The sequence below is a fragment of the Lagopus muta genome, chromosome 7 (assembly GCF_023343835.1).
Source record: "Lagopus muta isolate bLagMut1 chromosome 7, bLagMut1 primary, whole genome shotgun sequence".
NCBI lineage: Eukaryota > Metazoa > Chordata > Aves > Galliformes > Phasianidae > Lagopus > Lagopus muta.
In genome coordinates this window covers 26,534,634-26,557,813 of record NC_064439.1, presented here as the reverse complement: position 1 = coordinate 26,557,813, position 23,180 = coordinate 26,534,634, and the positions used below count along the sequence as shown (strand labels likewise).

At 38.7% G+C, this 23,180-nt stretch overlaps 1 protein-coding gene across 1 annotated transcript in view; it reads right to left on the bottom strand.

Annotated features, from left to right (window-relative positions):
• Window positions 1-1,068: 1,068 nt before the first annotated feature.
• SCIN (scinderin) overlaps window positions 1,069-23,180 on the bottom strand; it is a 45,101-nt gene continuing 22,989 nt past the window's right edge. Inside the window, exons 5-16 of the mRNA XM_048952271.1 lie at window positions 15,875-15,967; window positions 14,542-14,674; window positions 12,730-12,818; window positions 12,290-12,505; window positions 10,944-11,065; window positions 10,656-10,746; window positions 7,776-7,946; window positions 7,128-7,305; window positions 6,551-6,672; window positions 4,927-5,004; window positions 3,538-3,598; window positions 1,069-2,612 (exon numbers count right to left, since the gene is read on the bottom strand). Coding sequence (XP_048808228.1) covers window positions 2,479-2,612; window positions 3,538-3,598; window positions 4,927-5,004; window positions 6,551-6,672; window positions 7,128-7,305; window positions 7,776-7,946; window positions 10,656-10,746; window positions 10,944-11,065; window positions 12,290-12,505; window positions 12,730-12,818; window positions 14,542-14,674; window positions 15,875-15,967 — 1,488 coding nt within the window. The 3' untranslated portion in view covers window positions 1,069-2,478. The remainder of the gene's footprint in view (window positions 2,613-3,537; window positions 3,599-4,926; window positions 5,005-6,550; window positions 6,673-7,127; window positions 7,306-7,775; window positions 7,947-10,655; window positions 10,747-10,943; window positions 11,066-12,289; window positions 12,506-12,729; window positions 12,819-14,541; window positions 14,675-15,874; window positions 15,968-23,180) is intronic.

Sequence of the window (23,180 nt, the reverse complement as noted above, 5' to 3'; positions counted from 1 at the left end):
TCTTGAATTAACTTCACTGCATATATTGTGCATTTTTTTCTATTCTGAAATAAATATGTGTATTGGATATCTGTATTCCTAAAGGTAATGTGCTTAAATACTTTCTTGAAAATAGCTTAATCTTCACTACTTCCCAGCAGTCACAGTTCTGTCTTCAGAGAGAAAAGAAACGTATCTTTGTACGTACTGCACGCGCTGATGTATATGAAAAATAAACATTCTCACTCCCAAGTAAAACCAAAAACAATGTTAAGAGCAGCTCTCATGCTCAAAGCACAATTGCAAACATTGTTCAGTTATGAGCTCTCGATGTTCTTCTCAACATCAGCAATCAATGTGCCAGCACAATGCACGGAAGACCAAAATGCCTGGGCCAGGAGACCACAAAAGCTTCTCTGTCTTGTGCATGGGAGCTGAAAACAGGCTTTCACAGTGCTGCAGCACATGCTGACGGCCTGTGCAGAGTTCAGAGCTGCCAGCAATCTGGCAGATGTTGATGTACAATGAGAGCAAATTTTGTTTAATCCTTGGTTAAGGAGCTACCATAACTGTTAATTTTCAAAAATAATTGCATGCATGTGTCAAAGACATGAGATAATCACAGACTGCTCAGTGGCTGTATGAAGTGTGCTAGCTGAGTCACTGAAAGGTCTTTGTGCTCTTTCCAGGAGGAGAAGGACATCTCTTCTGTGCTTGTAAATAAAACGCAAGACCTATCCTATTTTCTCTCACCAAAAAGTAATCATTCCTGCAGTCAATCATTTTTGCAAGCAGGGAATTGTAAAGCCTAACAATTAATAACAGTGGGTGTAGTTCTTTTTTTAAAAGATGAAACAATATGCTTCTAAGTGCCCGGTTCCCAAATTCTCACACAGTTATTGGGACGAATTAGATCTTTGTTGGGTAAAACAGCTTCAGAGTAACAAACAAAACCCCTGACTCAGCCTCTCACTGGATTGTCCACTTAAAGAGGAAAGTATCTCCTGTACTTTAAGAAGGTTTTCTAGACGTCAGTGGGTGCACTGAGCAATAATGTCAGAGATAAGAAAATCAATTTTGCATATAACATACTTTTTCATAATTTTATTTTAAATGAAATGACATCCAGATACAGCCCAGTTATTTAAGAAAGGATTTAAATGAATGTTTAAGGCTGAAAAAACTCCCTGAATTAATTGATTTAGCTTCTCTTTATTTTTGCCAATGTTGTTATTAGCTCAGACAAAATTCACTCTTTTGCATTTCTCAGATTCAAAATCACAATCATTTTTTAAAAAAGTAAAAAATAACTAAAACGTTCACTTTCCAAACAATCTTATGAGATCAACAAAAGTGTTGAAAAGCCTTCATTAAAAAGCCACATTGACTTGATTTACTGCTCTACAAATTGTTTAAAACAAGCATTCTAGGATAAATGCTTAAAACAGCGATATAGATTTGAAGCAGGATTAAGGAGGCTTTTCTGGCAAAACTACAACTTAAAAAAACATACTTTGAAAATGTACTCTTAAATTCACCAGAATACAAAAAAGAAATCCCAAATGATTGTCTGAGAGAAAATTATAATGTGGTGCTTCCTCGTACTCCAAATTCCCAGGAACGCTGCTGAAACAAGGAGTTTCCATGCTGATATTTGACTGAGACCTGTTTAGAAAATGAGTTGGGAACACATCCTATACCTGACAATGTGAACAAACTCCATGGCACAAAAGCCAAAGGGACTGCTAAGTAAGGCAACCAAGGCAAAGTATGGCTTAAGTGCAGTCTGGTTAAGTCAGAGTAAGTATTTTTGAAGCTGTTATTTATGCTTCCACTGAAAAATAGCTCTCTAAAATGTCCATGAGAGCTTCAGTTAAAAAGATCTGGAGCTGGAGATGCTTTGCATAGAGAAACCTAAGGAAATATATTAAAATGAGTTAGAATCTAAAAAAAAAAATCCACCGCAAAACACCTTCATATTCTTACAAGTGCACAATCATAAGCTCCAATTATAATATCTGGACCAAGGATAGTAAACAAACATGTTAAGAACAGCTTTGTCAAAATACTCATCTCTTGTTTGCTCCTTGCAAGACAAAGCTGTGGATCAGGCAGCATCTGAAATTCTACACCGGCCAAATAATGCACAACATTATGCTGACCTTACACTAAAGGAGTTTCTTTGGCATTGGTTTGAATTGTTAAGGGAAGGCATAATTTGGCCCATCTTTGCACAGTAAAAGAAACTGGTCCACTTCTGTGAAGAATTCATAGGTTACATATTTCCTACAGGAAAAGTCCCTCCCACCTCACTTGACACTTATCATTTATCCTATCCAGCACTGAGAGCTGCTAAGTTATTCATATAAATATATCGAAGCTCAGGAAAGGCTAACAACATCTGCATCGTGTTGTTGCATAAGCTTATGCTTGAAAATACTAGAAAATAGTTGTGCACTGATAATTCTTTGGCTTGAAGCTGAAGATCTCTTGGGTAAATCAGTTTTTCCATTTGTTGGAGTCCCAAGCCAGGAACCAGCCTGTGAAGGTTGGGGGCTCGTGCCCCTGCTTCACAATAACGATGGGGGTCCCCTTATCTCTGCCAGAAGGATCTGTTTCAATATAACGTTTGGCTAAAAACAGGGGGAAATGAAACATGTAAAATATTAGTTAATTCCTTTGGCATAAAAAATACATTGAAAGCTCAAGAGAAAGAACCCAGAGCTATTACAATAAGGTATTCCATTCATTATTTCAAAGGCAATGAAATGGTCAAGTAATTGCTGATTTCTCCCAATTGCCAGTGAAAGAATTTTCCACAAGAGTCAAACAGTGATTATTACTCTAGTCAGTCCACTGCCATACAACCGTGTTTTGGTTTTTGATCAGGAGAATACATTTACTGGTGCTTTGCAAATTCACAAGCTTTAGTCCCATTTTTGCCATGTAAAAACTTCAAATCTGCATTCAGTACAGATCCCCTGACGTCTCAGTGTAACATCAGTACCTAATGGAAATGCAACAAGGCAACCTTAGCTGCTTTGAGGAAATGCCTGTAAGCATTTTTAGCAGGAATTCCATCAGGAAGGCTCAGGTATAAGAAATCACACCAAAGATGACAGAGGATTTTTCAAGGAGGTGCATTCCAGGTAAATTGTCTTGATTTGTCCTGCAGTAGGAATTTCCTCCTCCAAGGGTGGCAATACAGACAGCTGGGAATTTGTTGGCATTCCTTTGACTATACATTGTATGGTTTTGGTCAGTAATACCTCATTTTACTTTCAGTGCAGTTTCTTTTCACTGAGCTCTCCTATATTCACTTTAAAAAGCTCTGATTAATTTTTCTCTTCATAAATTTATGGATAAGAAAGACATATGACTTTTAAATTACATTTAAAGGAGAAAATAATCTTACCCAGGGTTAAACTCTAATAAGCCCAGTAACTCTTTTAAACAACACTGTAAACACAGCTACATTTCTTCTTCAATATCTTTTCATTTGTTTAAGCACTATTGATGCTACTTCCCTCAGAATTCTGCCAAATTGATTTGATTTACCAGATTTAACGGATTCCTGTCGTTCTGTTTCATTAGCATCTTTCCCAATCCAGACAAAAACCTGCAAACAGAGGAGAGAAAGCTTTTGTGTTTTTATTAGGATTTTATGTGCAGTAGGCAAAACACAAAACAGTTGATTCCACTAGGAGAAATAATATATTCTATGAAAGTACTGCAGAGATACACAAGTCTCATAAACCAAAATTAATGTGTGTTTTTTTTCCCTTGCTAGAGAACGTAGATCTATACTCAACAATTTCACCACTCTCTTGATGCTGGAATGCCAGACTTGATGCACTCAGATGAAAGGAACTCTAATTACATTTTCCATGGTCATCTTTTCCAAGTTTGCAAGGAAATTGCTCTTTGGGTACAGGTAAAAGTGCTGAACAGGAGCAGTGTGGATCAGGCTCTGTATATGCATCAACACTGGTGCCCTGAGACAGATGCTACTCAGAGTATTGAATACTTCACTGAATAACCCCACTTCCGGACCCCCAGTCTGCAATCTCCACTTTTTTCTTCTTTTTTTCCTTTTTTTTCTTTTCTTTCTTTCTGCTGGGATCCTTTTGGAAATCAGCTTCTTTTCCCAGATCTTTTCCATTCATATCTGAGTCAGTATATCCCAACACCTTCCCACCCAGCTCTTAATACTGCCTTCCTCTCTGCTCCTTCTTGTATGGGCCTTGCACATTCCTTTGCATTTCCTAAAATTTCAGCCTTTTTCCCTTGAAAGTTAGGCTAAAGAAGACAGGTAAAGCATGATGTTCTCCCCATTTGCCTCCAAGGTGCAGAGAAAGAATAGAGAGAATGTGAGACACAGATGTGCTTTCCACACTCACAGTAAGTTTGCCTGCCATGTAAAAATCTCTCAGTATTTTCAGTTTTCTGTGAATCCGGGAAAATAATGGAGATTATTTCTTCACCCTCAAGTTAGATTTTCTGAAGAAATCTATATAAAGGTCTGGTGTTTGTCCCCTTCTCTAAAAAGATTTTTTTTCATAGGTGATGCTGCTACATTGATTTTATGGCTTTTTTTTTTTTTTTCTTTTCAATAACCTTCTTTCTTAAAATTAATAAATCTTAGGGATGAAGTCAAGAACATTTTCGAGAGCCTCAATCCTGGAGCTTATACTCTTGTAGCCTCCATTGGTTTTAATGGGAAGTGTCTGCTGTGGTGTGACATTACGCTTAGAAATTCAATCACGTATATTCACACTAGAACATCAGAGAACTCAGAAAATACAACTCCCAGTGATACAATTCAAAGAAAATAAAACCTCTTTCATTCTCAGAAATATGATCTTTCCTCCCATCTTACATGCAAAGTTGTTGAGAATAAATTCTTGTTACCACAAAAAAACAACAGTGGTAAAGCACGCAGCTTACCTGCTCCCAAGCATCTAGTAACATGACATCATCTTCAGCCAAATCATCCTGAGTGAATTCTCCTGGGACCTCCTCAATCTAAAAAGGACACTCTGGTGGGTATTTTTTGCTTTTGTCTTAGTGACTTCTCCAATTTTGGACAGACCACAGAAATTTTTTAAAGGATAATAGGAATTGTGAGCATTGTGAATTAGGACTGAAGTTTGCCAGAAGGAGAAGACAGGGAGATTTCCATAGTGTGACATGTACCAAACTAACTAAACCAATTTTACAGCTGATGTATTCAAGCAGCTTACATTCATTAATAAAGAAACTATTCTGATTTGCATTGGGTAAGCTCAGTGGTGAAATACACATGCAAGCATGCTTTCCAGTCAGTTGAAAATGAGACATGATAGTTAACTAAGCCATTAAGGATTAGCCCCCAGAGGAAATGCAGACTGCTTGCTTCTTCCAGGGATTTACAGGCAGACAAGAAAGTAGTTTAATTTTCATCTGTGTGAGCAGGAGAGCTAATAATGTAGCTAATAGATAGCCTGTTAATTGTAGAGGTCTATCAAGCATTTGGCTATGCTTGGTCGTGCAGGAGTACTAGAGGGATTGGAATCAGAATTGCAAAAGTCAATCCTTTTTTCTCTGTACCATAATATGATGGCCAGAAGCTTTGAGTGATCTGACCCCCTTGTTGTGGTGAGCTTTATTAATGGTGAGTCAGGTACTGAGGAAATGAAATGGGAGATATGGAATTTCACAGATTTGGAGGGGATTTAAAACAGAAAACCAAGCTAGTGCATAGCTGCCAGCAGGATATTATAGTGAGACTGGTTATCCTATTGTATTTCACAAGAGTATTTTAGGAGCTTGCTAGAACAACATGCGTTACTATTGTTACAAGATTTTAAAGTCCATATTAAAGGATCCTATTTCTAGTATCTCTCTCGGTATGAATGAGATTTCTCTTAAGGAAGTTGCAGAGCTGGTAGCCAACTATTTTGCCTATCTAAAAATTAGTTTATCTTTTCTGAACAGTAACACCTTCCCAGAATATGGTAAGTAATTAAGCCTATGCCATACGCTTAATATCCAGCACACAGTTCTGGATATTTCTGCTAAGGAAATATGTCCTCCTACTTTCCTGAGCACAGGCCAGTACCTTAGAGGTAATTACATGTCCTGAATCTCTACAGAAAATTTCAGGCTAATAAGGTTTTCTGGCAAAGGTTTAGGATGTTTCTTTTCCTCACCCCCACTGTCAGACACATAAAGGGAAAGGCACTGACCTGCACTTTCTCAGAGAAATGATAGCAGACTGGCAATGCTCTGCAAGAACGCAGTGCTTTTGACTAGGTAAACACCTCATCTTTTTGCATCTGCAAGCCTCTAGTCCGCAGCTAGAGCAGGCTATGCAGACATCTCCAGTATCAATTCTTCTGTCTCTTCTATTCTCTGCACTTGAAATGATTCAAAGTATCAAGCCTCAACTTTCTAGCTCTTGTTAAGCACTACTAACTACACAAAGAAAAGCCAGGTCCCCAAATTAATTGAATACCCATTGGTTCCCAAGATAAAACATGCCAGAAATTATACTATTAAAGAAAGAGGAAAGTATCCATTATACACTTACAATAAATCTGCCAGTTTTATTAGAACAACCATACAGACGAGGAGGATGATCTTCAGCCTTTGTCAAAAGCTGTGATGAAGTCTGATATTTTTTTTTACCTCCAAGTGCTTTCCAGAATTCCTCTGAAATACATAATGCATAAGTTATATAGCAGTGCATTTAACATTTAATGGTTTTGCTTGATACTATTTCAAGAATCCCTGAACAGCATCTTATTTGCTGCCTCAAAGATGAGTGCATTTTCTTACAATTCTTCCTCCAGTTTGTCAGCATAACAATAAAGGTCTCACTTGCAGATTTACACAGAGCAATGTCTTGCTCCCCTCCTGGTCACCAAGGGCTAAGAAAGGATCACACTGCTCTGCAGCACCAGCTGCTGTCCTACAGACTTCCAGGGCATTGCACTACTTGTGCATCAGCCAATTTCAGATAGATTTCCATTGTAAAATTTGAGTTAGATTTTCAAAGGGAGAGAGCGAGCACATGGTTCTGCTTACAAAATATGTAACTGTGAAAAATATTTATGCTGTATTTCCACACAGTGCTGTATATCCACAGCTGCCCATTAGAAACCAACCTGGTTCCTGGCCTTCATTAATCTTAGCAGTCTGGCACTTAAGAATACTGGCAATGTATTGAGCTCCTTGTTCCTCTTCTTTGTTTGCTCCTTTTCCCACCCAGGTGTAACCAGTATTGTTTGGAAGTTTCAGAACAAAGGCATCATTGGAATTCAGTGACATTGCATCAACATCAACCTAGAACATCAAGAAAAAAATTGTTTCACTCTTCCCATTTTCAAATAACATAGGTCACTATTTTGAATGCTTTATAAAACATGCATACAGATGTTATTCAGCTATGCTTTGTTAATTTGAACTTTTCCTGGATTTACACTGACATAAATTAGAGATGAACTTCACTTGAAACTAGGATCTGACTTGAAGGACAAATCTTAGGTACTAGGAAGGACTGTCTCATTAAGGGTGCTGATTTCTTGTCGGTTCTTTGTCAGTTGATTGCTCGCTACACATTTTCATACACTCTCCTCTGCAACAAGCAGATTGGTTGTAGCCAGTTATACTTCATTCGCTTTGATTTTTGAGATAGGTTGGTCACACAGAGCAGTGTTTTTTAGAGTTGTGTTCATACCAGATGTGACTATTCAACAGAGATAGTAAGAGCAGCTCATGGCAGCTATACCATATTATTTAGCAGGTGACTTTACCTCAGCAATCCTTGTAATGGACATTAGGTTCCTGCGGATTTGGAAGAGCCGTGTGGGTGGAGCAGGTTTCTGACCTTCCTTCTTGGATGTCCCATTCTTGTAGACAATAAGTGGTTTATTTTTGAAGAGGCTCAGTAAATGGGGAGGCTCTTTGCCTTGACTGACTCGAATCTGTACATACATAATAAAATGCAATAAAAGAAAGAAGAGGACATGGGTAATTATTTTTAGCCCTTATTGAATAGCATAGAGGATGTTAGCTAATAAAACCAGGAGTGTTAGCAAGTGCAGGAACTGGCAAACTGAGAAGATGTAAGAATATAGGTCCAGACACATTAGAGTGTTTGTGACATTTGTTGTTAATCACGTTAACACAGAGATAGGATTTAAACCTCTAAAATATTGTCTCACTGATTAAAATGTCTACTATCTACTGTAATAAGAAAACTGCTTTTTTTTTCTAAAAGAACTGTCATTTCATGGAGTTTTGTATGTCACTTAATTCCACTAACACAATAACTTGAAATTTTAGGGGCTGTGTATTTAAACACAAGAAGACAGTTGTTCTTCCTGATTGTTTTTTTTATGTGTGCATTTATCTATAGTACAATAAAAAAGATGAGCATAAATCCATCTTGCGTGAATAACATGGATGACCGAAGGGAACTTCCATTACAGATACAAAAGAAACTGTTACCATCTCAAAGAACACTGAGCTATGAAGAACTGCTATTTTTACAGATTAATGTACTGTATAAGTTACTCGTATACTTTCTGTTCATTCTTCCTTTATGAGAGTATCGCCTGTCTTTTCCCACCTAAGGAAACAAAAGCTAAACAACAGCTAAAGACTATATTGTATATGGATTTTTTATGCAAGTTCCCCTTGCTTTATACAAGGAAAAGTGACTTACATCTTGCATGAAATGAAGGCAAAAGGAAGAATGGCAGGATAGAAAAGCTGAGGGGGGCAGGGGGAAGAAAAGCAAATAAATGGAAAGCTGCCTGTTAGGAAGGCAGCGAAAGGCATCTGCACAGGGAGGAACCATGCCTGTCTTTTGGTCATACTGGCTCTGCTTCCTATGCAAAACACCCAGGGGACATGGCAGTACCAGGCTGAGGATGCTGCTGTACTCAGCCAGAGGCAGGGGAGCTCAGTATAAGCGTGCTGCAAAGCTCTGGTACAAGGTACAAGGCCCCGAGCTATGCCTGGTCAAGCTGGAAGCAGCAGAGAGCCAAGGAAGAGCTGCTGCAGGCCAGCAGATTGTGCTGGGCTGCCAAGAAAGCACTTCCAGCTGCTGCACTGCTGGACAGACTGAGAACATTACCTGACTGGGACACCTAACATGTATGCTTGTGGATGTCAAGCTGCAAAACTGTGGCAGGATTTTACAAATGACAAACAGCAAGAACGAACAAATGAAAAAACAAAAACAACACAGAAGAAATGCACTGAGGGAAACATTCCAGCAAAACAAATGGTCTCATGGCGTTTTAATACTAATTTGTACTGTAGTGCCATCTAGTGAGCAGAAATAATACACTTCAAACCTTTCCAATAATGCTTTTACACATTAAGTACAGGTAATATATTTTAGGTAAGCGAGTATATGCATACAAATCCATCCATATATATATACATATGTATTTATAAGCATATACATGCCTACCTAGAATATATTACCTGTACTTAGAATCATAGAATCATACATGGCCTGTGTTGAAAAGGACCACAAAGATCATCTGGTTTCAACCCCCCTGCTCTGTGCAGGTCGCCGACCACCAGACCAGGCTGCCCAGAGCCACATCCAGCCTGGCCTTGAATGCCTCCAGGGATGGGGCATCCACAACCTCCTTGGGCAACCTGTTCAGTGCGTCACCTCCCTACGTGTGAAAAAGTTCTAGTATCTAACCTAAACCTCCTAAACACACAGCTTGAATAAAACAGCCTCTTAATCATATTAATGCAGTTATTTAATTGTAATGTTATTATTCCTGCAGTACTGGTCGTAGGTGTGAGATAAAACTGTATGGTGCCAAGCTGTGTCCAAAAACAGAACATATGTTAGGAATACTTCAAGGAATAATTAACTGGAAGTATTTTAAACTTTCCTGAGTATACTTTCAGTAATAAATCATAACTGATTAAAAGACAGAAGTATAATCTACCTTTTAAGTTTAGTGTACATTGTTGGGTGGGGAAAACCCTTACATTGGTAACTAAAGGATGGGAAATAAATAATTACCTTCTAGTGCCTAGAAAATCCCTGCCTGTCCCTAGCCATCTTCCTGCTTGAGCACTTCTGTGAAAATAAGGGGCTTTCCACAGCTCCTCCTACCCAATGTTGGTTAATGCCCAATACAAGTAAGAAATGTATTTGAAAACAAATATGAGGATAAAACAGTATTAGTTGTATGAAGAAAATAAAAGGGAAAAGCTGGAAAAACAATTTTTAACTGAGTTCAAGTAACTGGCAGCTTGGTTTTATCTGTACAAACGGGTCAATGACAAAAAGACTGTGTGAATACAAACTCTTGTTATTTCAACTAAGGAGATACATCTATCTTCTGCAACTAAGCTAAGTGCTATGAAAAAAGATCAGTATGGCAACATGCACAATTTCTTGCAGAGTGAACTGTGAGGTATTTACTGTGCTTCATGGCTAATCATTGTACCATTAAGCTATGATAAAACACAAGTAATTTCAGGCAGTTTATGCACTGAATGGAAGTTAAATATCTTGATAGATGACAAATACACAGAAGGGATCACCATTAGCAGTTGATATTCCCAGTCTTCAAACACTATCTCCTCCTTTCAGTTCTTGTTTCTGCATCCATATTGTATTCTCTGTTCAAGGTCATCCCAAAGACACTAACCTGCACAGCCTGATCGTTCAATGACCTGTCTAGCTGAACAGTTAGAAATGCAGAAGCAGTCAGTTCATCTTTTGTAGCACGGGCTCCTTGCCTGAGGAAGACATTGTAAAAAAAAAAACAACGATTGAGCCTGATTTCAAAATGGTCTAGAGATTATACTGCATGTCCAAGACATAGTAAATAACCCTGCATTTAATTGTGACTCTCTACTCTTCTCAACAGGACACAAAGTCAGCATGAAATAATATTCCACATACAGGAGGTCTGTGCAAAGCTGTCAACACATACCATGTGTAGATGATCTGCCCTTTAGGATAAGTGTAAAGGATGATGTAACAGTCACCACCATAGAATTGTCCATATGTCTCAGGTTGCACAGGAACTCTGCCACTGCTTTCCACTCTCCAGATCTGGGGAAACATAGAAATCACTGCAAAATGCTAAACTTCATCTTCAGCCTCTTCAAGAGGTGATTTGTCCTATCATACCTTAAGCAGTTTTTCTTCTATTCTCAAATGTTATAGTATATGACCAAGAAAGACTGTATGAAAGATATGTTTGCACCCTACATCCAGAGAATGAATGAATAATGATCAACGAGCCATGCAGTACACTCTTCTTTGTCTTGATGCTTTAATGTCATTTCATAATGCTATATTTGAACTTACTTTCTTAACGTCTTAAGATGATAGTGTAACAAGAATGTCACAACATTATGGCTCCCAGTATAACTATAATAGTGTTTGGGAGAGGTATTCAAGATAGTTTGGCAGATTTCTTGTATTTGATTCACTCCAGCGCAACTCAGTTAACAGCTGCCCTTCAAAAACATGTAGTTGAAATTATAACTGAAAAAAATTATATACTGAAATTATAAATTATAAATTATAAATAAAAAGTGCTGCTGTGGCTGAAATCCATGGACCATTCCAAGTATGAGGTCAGAAATGCAGAAAATAAGACAATAACACTGTGGGCATTTATTCCTCCTCTTACTTTCAGGATCCCAACATTCAGACCTGTATCCAACAAGGTGCGTTGGTGCAGTACCAAGCTAGCCCTGTGTAGTCCAAATATATTCCCTGGATTATACAAAAGACTAATCCAAAGAGATTTCAATGGGATATGGATAGATTTGAAAAGACTCTAAAGTCATCATATTCTTTCAAAATTCAGGCTACTTGAAACACTCACTAGGGACAAAGAAGCAGACAGGACAGATACAACAAGACATATGTAGATAAATGGATTAAATTTCTGACTCCAAAGGCAAGTTTTCCCATTCCAGATTTCAAAATGATGTGGGAAAGAAGCATTCCTTTAGTTATAAGGATCGTATTTAAAGTATTTCCTGTATAAGTATTTTATAAAAGGGGAGATATTTCTGCACTTTGATTTCTTCTGATGACTGCTACATCTTTCATGAGCATAAAAATAACATTACATGCCAGCATACTGCTGACAAAGAGATTCACTTTCCACTTCAAGTCTATTTGTAGGAATAACCATTAATGTAATTGTCCTCAACATAATATCTTACATAGCAAAACATACAGTAGCAGTTTAACCTATTACAAGTAACAGAGAAACTGGGTAGGTGGAAATTGGAATAGGTGTAACCACACAAAAAATACCTGTACTTTCCCTGAGCCATCATCTATCATGTTATGCTGCGCAGCCATTTGTGGAGACTCGTGTAACTTGGTAGCATCAAATTCAATCTGCTCAATTTTAGCCACTCTCTCTGTGACATATACTTTGCCGAAGCCATCGCTTTGATCTTTATCCTTCCAGTCTTTGAAAAATTGTTTGAAAATTGGCGTTTCACCTCCTTCTGGAAGCACTTGAATCTGAAATGAAACAGGAAACATGAGATGGAATGAAAACAAGGCTGACATGGTTACTGAAATGAAAACTCTTCTGAATTATCTGTCAATAAAACATTGCCCTTAAGGACTTATATGCCCTTAAAAAAAGACTTTTTTTTTTTTTTTTTTTCTGATTTAAAAACAAAGCCTTTAACAGAGTTCATTATCTCTTGGTATCATCTCATAAACTCATAAACAGATCACACCTGTGTGTTGGCAGGATAATTCATCTGCTGTATAAATGCTTCAGCATTCTTCATGGCAGCCTTTCTTTCCTGTGGGTTAGCATCTTTGCCTGGTTTAAAGATAAGAACAACAGTCCATGAGAAAAGACAGTGAGCTCACCGACTTTGTCAAAACAAGATGCCCTTGAGCCAGATTCTCTTCAACATTGCTTATGCCTCCATCTTGACCAAACACGAATAATGAGATCCACACAACGTTGAACAGCCAAAACAGTACCTTAATGGTTTTGAAAAAAAGAATCGTTATTCCTTTTGCTTTGTGTGTTTTGGTTGGAAAAGAAAGAAAGAAAGAAAGAAAAAGGCTACTCAAAATTTCTGCTAGGTTTGAGGTATACATCCAGTAAGAACACTCGGGGTATTTTCTGTGAATCCTTGTCTTCTGTGCTGCAGTGTGTTAACTGAAGCTGCTCTCTAGAACTGCCTTCCCCTCATTAGGCACCACCACAATTCTACTACTCCCAAGTAAATGAAACTCCCTTTCAATCTGGCTGTGCTGTGCAATTTACCACCACTTTTCCCCACCCATTCCTCCTTCCTCTACCCTGTTCAGTATTAGACATCTCTGAAAGCCTCAGTGGGATGATTTTTTTTGTATCAGTTCTGCATTCCAGCTGGCTGTCAACGACTATGCTTTAAAGACTTCTTAGTCTTCCAAGATGCTCTGATAAGCTATTCATTGTATTCAGTTTTGAATGAGACTATTAGCAAAGTAATTCACACTCCTCAGCTTAGTGGGCTGAAGATTTCCAGCAGCGATGATAACTGCAGCCTCTCAGTGCAAGGGTGAGACTTGCAGATTAATGTTTTTTTTCTGACACGTTATCATTATCAGTGGTAGCAAAGTGAGGATACACAAAGGAACAAGTAGGGCCACATTCACAAAACCTACATTGGATGTAATTGAGGGAAAACCAGGAGTCAGGCTCAGGACTCTGAGCACAATCCCCCCATATGTTATTTTTTATAGGTCACATCCCTGAAAGCAAATAACTACTCAAGCAGGATGCTTACAATACTTCCTGGATTCAGAAGTTTGACAACTGCATTGATTAATTATTTGCTATTTCACATGGCAGAAAGAAATGCAAATGTCACAGAAGAATTAATATACTGCCTCAGACAAAAAAAAAAAAAAAAAGGGGGGGGGGGGGGGAGGCAGGAGATAATGTTAAATGCAATAGCATCACCATTGCATTCCAAGTACAGTGTCCAGACCTAATTCATCAGCTCTTCTCTGGGAAAATGATCAATTAAAATGACTGCAGACAGTCCTAGCACAATGGATAATAACACAGATAAATATTCAGGAGAAAAAAAAACAAGCATGTTTTCAGTTGGTCCCTGGAAGATGGAGGTTGTAATTATCACTCACCTCTCAGTTTCACATCTCCACCAATAAAGGTATGAAAATATAATACCTACTTGTTATCAAACCTTCAAAGCCCATATTTTTCCTAGAAGATGGATATTTGATGGCAATACACAAAATCTGCAGGATTCCTTATGTTTGCTTTGTAATTGCTACTTAGATAAACATTTAAGCATTAAGCTTACAGATGTCTTAAAAATAGACAGGATCTTTAAACAAGACACATTCTTATAAGCCTTTACTGACATGAGCAATCCTTGTCCATTGACCATGCCAAGGCAGAACCATGACCATACTATGGGTACTGTGTCCAGTCAGTATAAAGTTTTGGCTATTCAGTGGATGCTGTATTGATCCCTCAGAACTGTGTTTCTTCTGCCTTTTCAATAGAAGGGTCCTCTTACCTTTCCACACAAAGATCTTCCTTGCAGCACCATTGTCCAGGATGAAGCACTCCTCTGACAAAAGCATAGCCATGGAGAAGGGGTTTTCCTCTGCTACCACTGACAACTTCATGGATCCACTTGCATCTGACACCTAAGGAAGCAGTAATTGCAACTTCAAATAAGCTCTGGTTTTGATCATCAAACTAATTTCCATTCTCCGAATTACAATAAAAATTAGTTACTATTCCTATGTCTGAAATTTTTATCCTGCTGGAAAGTAAGGACAATGACTTTTTTAGTTTTGTTTAACGTTAAAACCAGCAGAGGGAGATACAGTGTTAATTTTAGCGATCTCTCAGTTTTTAAAAGCAAATAATTTTCTCTTACACTTTGGGTTCAAATGTGTATACAGTGAACATCTCACAGTTAAAAACATATGCTTATATCAACCTATCCTATGAATTAGTGTCATCTTCTGCTACTACATCACCCTCACTGAAGCCAAAGGTACACTTACATGCTAAACAAGAACAACTGAAATTACAGAACAATTGAAAATTTGTGGTCTTCAGGAAGAAATAACTCTTTTTTTCTCATGGAAGAAAATAAAAGTATTTTCTAGACTTGATTAAAAACACCCCCCTTTTCCAAATAGTTTCTCACTTCTCAAGAAGGCAACATGAAGGAAAGTTAAGAGACGTGAAAGGAAAGAAAAAGAGAAAATCAAGAATTTATTGTTTCAGTTCTGCAGCTTCCTGCAATGAAATGGAATGTCCATATATTTTCATTTCAAAACAGGCTTCTTTTGTCAGAAATGATCAAATACCAAAACTTGGCTCTGCTTTGACACTGGTAATGAAGAATTTTTCTGATATTGCCACGGTCCCAGTCAGTGTTAACCCATGGGAAGTGAGAAAAGAGAAAAGGAACATTGAAAAGAAAAGAGTTCCGCATTCAAATTTCTTTGGATTTTAATTAGAAAAATAAAACTACCTATCTCTCAAACTCTGTTAAGGATAAATCACACACAACTATAAAAACTATCACTTCTGAAACCAAGAAGACAGGAAACATTTTGATTTCAGATTTAAGTCAGTTAATTGTTCTTTGACCTATGATTAATGGGTCTCAGGCCATGCTTAATTTATTTTCTGGTAAACAGGGCTGTAATCAATATTTTTTCCTCATTTCAGCTGGACTATCTTGATACTGTGTGAGAATCTTGGCCACTGGCTGCAAATCACCCAACACAACTGTGGTTCTTTAGGTGAAACCAGAACTCCATGTACTAAGGCTCTGTGTGCATGATAACTGCTGAGCGTGCCTAACCCCCCAGAATAAAGCTACTTACCATATAGAGTTTAGCACTCCTCCGATTTGCAATATCAGCCATCTCATCGTCATCATCACTACATTCTGGAAGCTCTGGCTTTTCCCCTAAGACCTGTATAATAAAAGAATAATAAAATCAGACAGAGTATAGGTTCTACAGTATAAATACACAATTACTTCCATGTGTTGTTCCAGTAATTAATTAGTTGGCATCATCTTTACCCTCGATCCGATTTAAATCTAAACTCATGGATGACTTCTTACAATTTTTGGGATGGCTTCATTTGTGAAATGTTTGAGAATAAAATTAAAGCAAAATGAAAAATATGAACTAAAGTTATCTTCAAAAGTATTTCAATTGTTTATCAAATATCAGATTACGAGTTCAAAAATCTTTAAAATTACAGGTTCTTAATTCCAGTTGCATGGTAAAAAATTAGCGAGGATCTCGGAAAAAAATCACGGGGTGAGAAAAATATATTCTTGCTTTATCATTAGATGATCAGTTTTAACACTGTGGTAGTTTTATGTCATTGTGGTGTTGCACCAATGACAACATTATAGCAACCATTACTAGAATAAATTCACAGAGGTTCAGCAAGAATATCCAGATCCAAATATCCTGCATAGAATTGTATGAATTTTGTTGTAGTTACATCTCACAGTGAAGATGATAATGATAGTTAATTAGGTCACAAGTACAAGTGATGTTACAGCCTTTCTATTGACATAGCAGATATGCATATAACATGGAGTTGCATGCAAAAAAAGCATATAGCCACAAGGAATACGAAAGAAAACAAGTGTAGCATAAGTGTTTTATAGAAATTTGCCATCTGTGGAGTCTTCTAACCTAGCAAAGCCAGTAAAGTACATGGCCTTATTAAGTGTGATTGCTCCAGTTTAATCTAAAATAATTTACTTGTAGTTCATAAAGTTGTTCCCTCAAAGTATAAGAAAGGCATCTCTAGGAGCTCTTCAGTAGCTATCGTTCAGCTTTCCCTGAATATGCACTACGTGGCTGCAGGTTTATTCATGTGAGGCCAAGTGGGGCCAGAGTGTCATAGCAGTGCCACCAACTGGTGAACGACCACCTAAAGGAGAATGGGCAGACGTGGCATACTGTCTCAAGTCTTCTGAAAATGTTTCCCCTCCTAGGTTTGCACACTAACAGCAGCCTACACTCAAGTTGAAGAGCACCAAGAATAACCCTGCCTTTGTAATGCAAAAGGCAGAAAATGCCCAAACAGGCATGCTTCTTTGCCTGAGCACATACTAAATGGGTTTAAGGATTTCATAAGATTGGACTTTCAGTGACTATTAAATGGGTGAAAGACTCCTATTAATAAAACTTCCAGAAGTCCATACTCGCTATTTTTTCTGCTTAATTAGCTACTTCCAGTAAAAACAGAAATCCCATTCACACACAACTTGTGGTTTCTGACACTTATAGTCAGCACTTTCCCTTGCCATGCATATGGAATACTCACTGCACCACAGTTATTATGCTTTGTTGTAAGCTTCTTAAATTAATATAAAATCTACCAGTCTTACAATTTGTGCATGCACAGGAGACTTTGACAACTATGCAAGAGCCACTCTGAATATTTTTTAAAACTGGGTCAGGAAGCACTGATGCTGCTTCTGAAAGCACCATGACAGAAGCAGCCCACAGCATGAGCTAAGCACTCTGCTTTAGCAGCAGCTAAATCAAGTAAGTTCTAGAATTTAAAAATTCATTTCTAAAAATGTCTCCAACACAGTTCAGATTGCTGGCCTCACCTACTGGTGTCCAAAGATGTGCATCTTTTTCTTTCTAAACTAGAATTACTACCAGACCCTCTAAATCTTTTCAGTTCATCAGTACTGGCATGATGAGAGGGACAACTATCTCAGTGGAAATTCTGGTTCTGCAATAGCAGCTTGTACAACAGCTTCTCTGGCCGAAGCTAGCCCCATGCTACAGCACAGGCAATCAGAAAGGAGTATCACTGAAAGATCTGTTCTGTGATTCTCCTGCAGAGGAGCACAGGAGCAAACAGAGAAGGGTGTCCTCTTTTCTTGTATTTGAAGTCACAGTTATTCATAGATCCTAGCATTTTTTGACCATTTCTAAGATGGATGGGCCATGATTTGCTTCTCCCAGCAGGTACAGAGATCTGCTGGTACAGAGGACTGTGCAGCCTGCATTGACACTGGAATAAGCCTTCAGCTGAACCCCTGTTGGAATACTGTGTGCCCATGTCAGAAACAGGAGATGAGACAAAGGCGAAATAACCTGAGGCAGACGAGGGCACCAGTCATGGTGTGAAACAGACACAATCTGTCTGTGAAACAATAGTCTGAAATACAAAGTCACCACACTGGGGACAACTTATGTCACTCCCAACATGCACCCATTTCAGATGCTTTATTCTATAGACTGTCAGAGGACACAAACAACAGAAGGAAAAACAACATGTCTAAACAGAAAGCAATTTATGCTAAAAAAAAAAAGTTTTGTCCCAAAGACATTCCTCCTCAGTTAAGTTGATTTTCTTCCTTCTAATGGAAATGTCTGCAGTATGGCTGAGTCCATGTATACTCACATATCTGCCTGGATGTGGAGACAACTGATAAATGCTACCAATAAGACTACAAAGAGCTTATTGAGTTATTAAGTGGTACTCTAGAACTGGGTCATGTAACTACAGAAGCATATGGCTGGCTGAGGTGCAGTACCAGGTGCTTCACCTTTATGGAGCCACCCCTCATGCGATGCATCATAAATAAAAGAGAATATGCCAGCTGAGGCAGAGTCAAAGGCTTCTGAAACAGTTCAGCATGGTTCCCTGATAAAATGAAACTAAATCAACAGTTTAAAAGATACTGAACCTTATGGTCCTTATCTACATACACTGTTAGTTTCACACACAGTGTCAGCAACACCGAATTTTACTCACACAATTATCCCTGTGCAGACAGCCCACTGGGTCACGTCTCAGGAGCCAGTGTGCTGACAGCCTGGAGCTGGTTCTCTTGGGCTGCTCAGATTTGGGGCTCTAACATGCAGATGTGTAGATCAAATATACAGATCTCAAAGCAGCAGTGCTCTCTTGGGGACACAAGATGGCTCAGCTGCATTCACTCCTGGGCTTTCCAACCATCTTATCAGCGCCAAACCACAACTTTCAAAATACACAGATGCACACAAAGACTTGGTAAACATTTCTTTAATTTTATTATTTTTATTATTAGTAGTATTTCTACATAGTAGAAATAATCTAAGGCATAACTGGGGGCTTGAAAGCATAGTTGTGTCATGGCTGCCTCCTTCTCTGGGCTTGGGATCTTTAAAATCTTGCTTGATTTTAGAACCATAGAGACTCCTCGTATCCCTCCACCTGATCTGCCAGTGACATATTAGGCTGTCAAACCCTTCCTCACCTTTTGCTGCTTCATCCCAGAGCAATACCCATTCTCTCCCCATCACTACTTCCTGCAGTTTTAGCAGTATCCTGGAGAAAAGCACTCGGGCATATTACAGGTACTCTCACACACTGTGTCAGGCCATTCAACCACCCAAAGCTAAATCTACTACAATTATTTCAGAATAAGGCAGGCCCAAAGCTGGTTATGGCAGTGCTGTAGCCTAAGACTTGCTCACCTCTCAATGAGAGCATCTGACTGTAGTTTTAACATGCTTTATGAGAAGTGTTCATGAATGCTACATTTTAAATCTGCCAGGGGAGCTGACGATGGAATAAAATAGAAACTCAATCTGCATTATTTTTAAAAACTTTTTTTTTCACATTGTTTTGTAAGTTTTGTTAAACTTTTTTGTAGACAATGGTAGGTTAGTGCAAGAATATCTCAGGGGAGACCAAGAAAACAACAGTTCCTTTTCAACTGCCCAACTTCATTCTTATCTTCCAGTCATTGCAGTGTAGTCTATCCTGCCTGCAAAACTATAATCCCATTATATCTCCTTGTGTGCACATCTCCTATGCACAAATCTGTACCCTCTCAAAGAGTATAGAATACAGCGCCAGAGTTTCTTCTGACAATGGAAATTCCACTCTTACCCTCAAAAAGGATAGAAGGAATCACAGACAAAAGTTATAACCTGTAGGAATGAGACAAGGTAATTTTAAATAAACACACCAAAAGAGGGAATTTAGTAAACACAGTCTTCACAACTGGAGAAGGTGACACTGATTAAATGGGAGCAGGAAGTTTAAAAGAGCTCAGTGAGGCTGAAAATCCAACGAGTAAAACAATGCCCGAAGAACAAGTCATGTGAAGGTTAATTAAGAGAGCAAACCAGTTTCATACAGTTTAACCTGTGTACACGAGTGCTGTGTTTGTGTTTCATTTCACTGCACAATTTGGATTAGGTTCCTGGGTCTGAAACTGAACTATTTGCTGTGGCTGTGATCCCAAGCTTGGGTCTCAAACAAATTCAAATTCCCCTCTTTAAGCGCTAAGAGCAGTAGAAAGAAAAGCAAGTGAGACATTTACAGAGCTTAAGGCTCCTCTCAGAAAGCATCAGGCTTAGTAGCTCGTCAATTACTTTCTTACATGCTCTGAAATAAGTAAATACATCTGCTACTACCAGCTCTAGGTACACATGTACTGGTCACAGAGAATAAATCTTTCATGCAGAATGATGGCTCTGAACTAAAGGCACAGTGTGAACTCACTGGCAGATAAGAAAGTGGGTTTTTATATTTACTTTCAAAACAAAAGAAGAATATTACAAGGAATGCCTCTCTGAAATAAATACCATCTCAAGTATCTACTCCAATAAGCAATAAGAGAGAAAATTCCAGCTGAAAGAGGAAGACATAAAGGGGCCAACCCTTGAGTTGGATGTCCAGATGTGTACCCAGGGGGACCTTTGGGCAAAGGTGGTTTTAGGGCTTCACTGCTAACATTACTGGCCACAGTTCATCTCTATCACATTGGCTTATGTTTGTCATGCCAGCAAATGACGACTGCAATAGATATCTGCTCCAGACAAAAACTACTTTTGACATTGGTCAGTTATGAATATGCTTTTTTCACCGTTTTTTTTTTTTGTTGTTTGTTTGTTTGTTTTTAATATTGTAACCCAGAGCTCTTTCAATCTATTTGAGCAAACATAATCTTTCAAAAAATTATACTTCAATCAAACTAAAGAAGAACAAAACATCTTTCGCTTAACTGCTCCCAGATAAGTCAGCAGAATTTCTGCCTGAAATTGCCTCTCACCAGCAATTGCAGCAACAACAGATGTCATTACATGCTCGCCCAGAGCAGAGGGCCTCCCACCAGCCCCAACAAAGATTGAGAGTAAGATGAAAATGCTGTAAGGTGCTGACAACCACCAGGGATGCTTTCTGTTAGCACACAGTTCTGGCATTTTGATCATTTGTTTGGTTTTACCCTGTAATTTATCAAAAGCACTTCATGGTATTAAGGTTTAAACCTGATTTGTATGCATTCAGAATGTTGCATAATAGCAAAACACATCAGCTGCTCGTGGCACTTTTGATGCAGAAATTATGGCCTACATTTTTTTCCAGTTTCTGTTTTCTCAGGAAATTCAAATGCAAAATGTAATTTTATTCATAGCTCTGTGTTTAACTCGTAAAAATAGGGCATTAGGCTTTGGCAGCTTATCATGTAGTATTTGCAATTTTGTATATCTCTAATAATTTGAATATGAAGTCTTGACTTCATGTGATAATGCTGTTCTAACATCAGTTTTCTACTCTGTGAAACAGCCACAAAATAACACGTTCACAAGAACTCACTGAGATCAGTCTGGAGAGAATCATGTTTGGCTCAGAGATAAAGCAAACTGCCCTCTGTGCCACTGGGCCTTCGAGATTGGGAGTGCATAGCATGAGCTGGGGAAACTCTTGCAGCTGTCATCTTCAAACACCCAGCTTTTTGGATGTCTCCAAGATAAACAGTGATCCCACCCATGACAGAGAAACTGGGAGGGCAAATGAGGGTGGATAGTGGTAAGACAAGGGGGAATGGTTTTAAACTGAGACAGGGGAGGTTTAGGTTGGATATTAGGTGAAAATTTTTCACACAGAGAGTGGTGACACACTGTAACAGGTTGCCCAAGGAGGCTGTGGATGCCCCATTCCTGGAGGCATTCAAGGCCAGGCTGGATGTGGCTCTAGACAGCCTGGTCTGGTGGTTGGTGACCCTGCACATAGCGGGGGATTGAAACTAGATTGTCACTGTGGTCTTTTTCAACCCTTTTTCTATGATTCTATCCACACTACATTAATAACAAATATGGAAACTCTTTGTTACCATCACTGAACACTGAAAATTAAGCTGTTCAGCCACCCACCTACCCACAGCGTAATTATAAACACAGTAAGTAATTACCCCTGCATCTTTTTTCCATTTATACCAATCCTTTCTACATTTTTTTTTTAACTTTTTTTTTTGTTAAAGCCTCCTCAAATACCAGCAAAGGCATTACAACTGAGACCCACAGAGACCCTCACACATCCTTGACTTAAGAGATGCCAGATTTAGCTGCTTTCTTGGAACATTGAAGTCTTTGCAGCTTTGCAGACCTGAATTGTAAGCCTTCAGTCTTAAAGCTCTGTGTGCTGCACAAGTTACTGTATGCTTGTGTACTAGAAAATAGCTAATGGAAATAAATCAGTAACTAATGCTAATGGAAAGCCTCAGGCACATAAGGCACTGCTTACATTCAGCTTTTCTGTTCTCTAAGCACACACTGCAATCTTTTGCAATGCCACCATGCAGGCTGGTTTCCAGGCTGCGACAGGCCAGGCTGAACTGGAGGCTGAAAATTGGAGTCTGGCAACTTCCCTAAGGAGCTTGAAGCAGCAGAATAGGGAGAAAGGTGCAGGCAACAGCTAGCATCCCTGCTGGAAAACGAGGACTCCCTGGAGAGGCAGAGCAGATGAAAGGATCAACAGTGATACACAGCATCACAGTGAGCAGTGGGAGCCATAGCAAAGCGTTTCAGCACTCAGAACTCAAGACAAAAAGTGGAAAAAGCTGCCCAGAGCACTGATATGTTTTTCCAGTACCCAACTTGCTGAATTCACAGTGAGCATTTCCAGTTCCATACAGCCCAATAGCTCAACTGTGCCAGGGGAATGTCTTGGAATGACAATGAAACTTCTGCATCTGAGAGAGAGCACAAACTCTGACCCTAATTTTTAAGAAAGCAAATCAGAGTGCGTTGACAGAGTTTTGCTAATGCTTCCTACTAACACTTAAAATAAATTAAATATGTGTCAGAACACAAAAACAGAAAGCAAGAATATTTCTATCCCTAGATAGATGTACCGTAGATACAG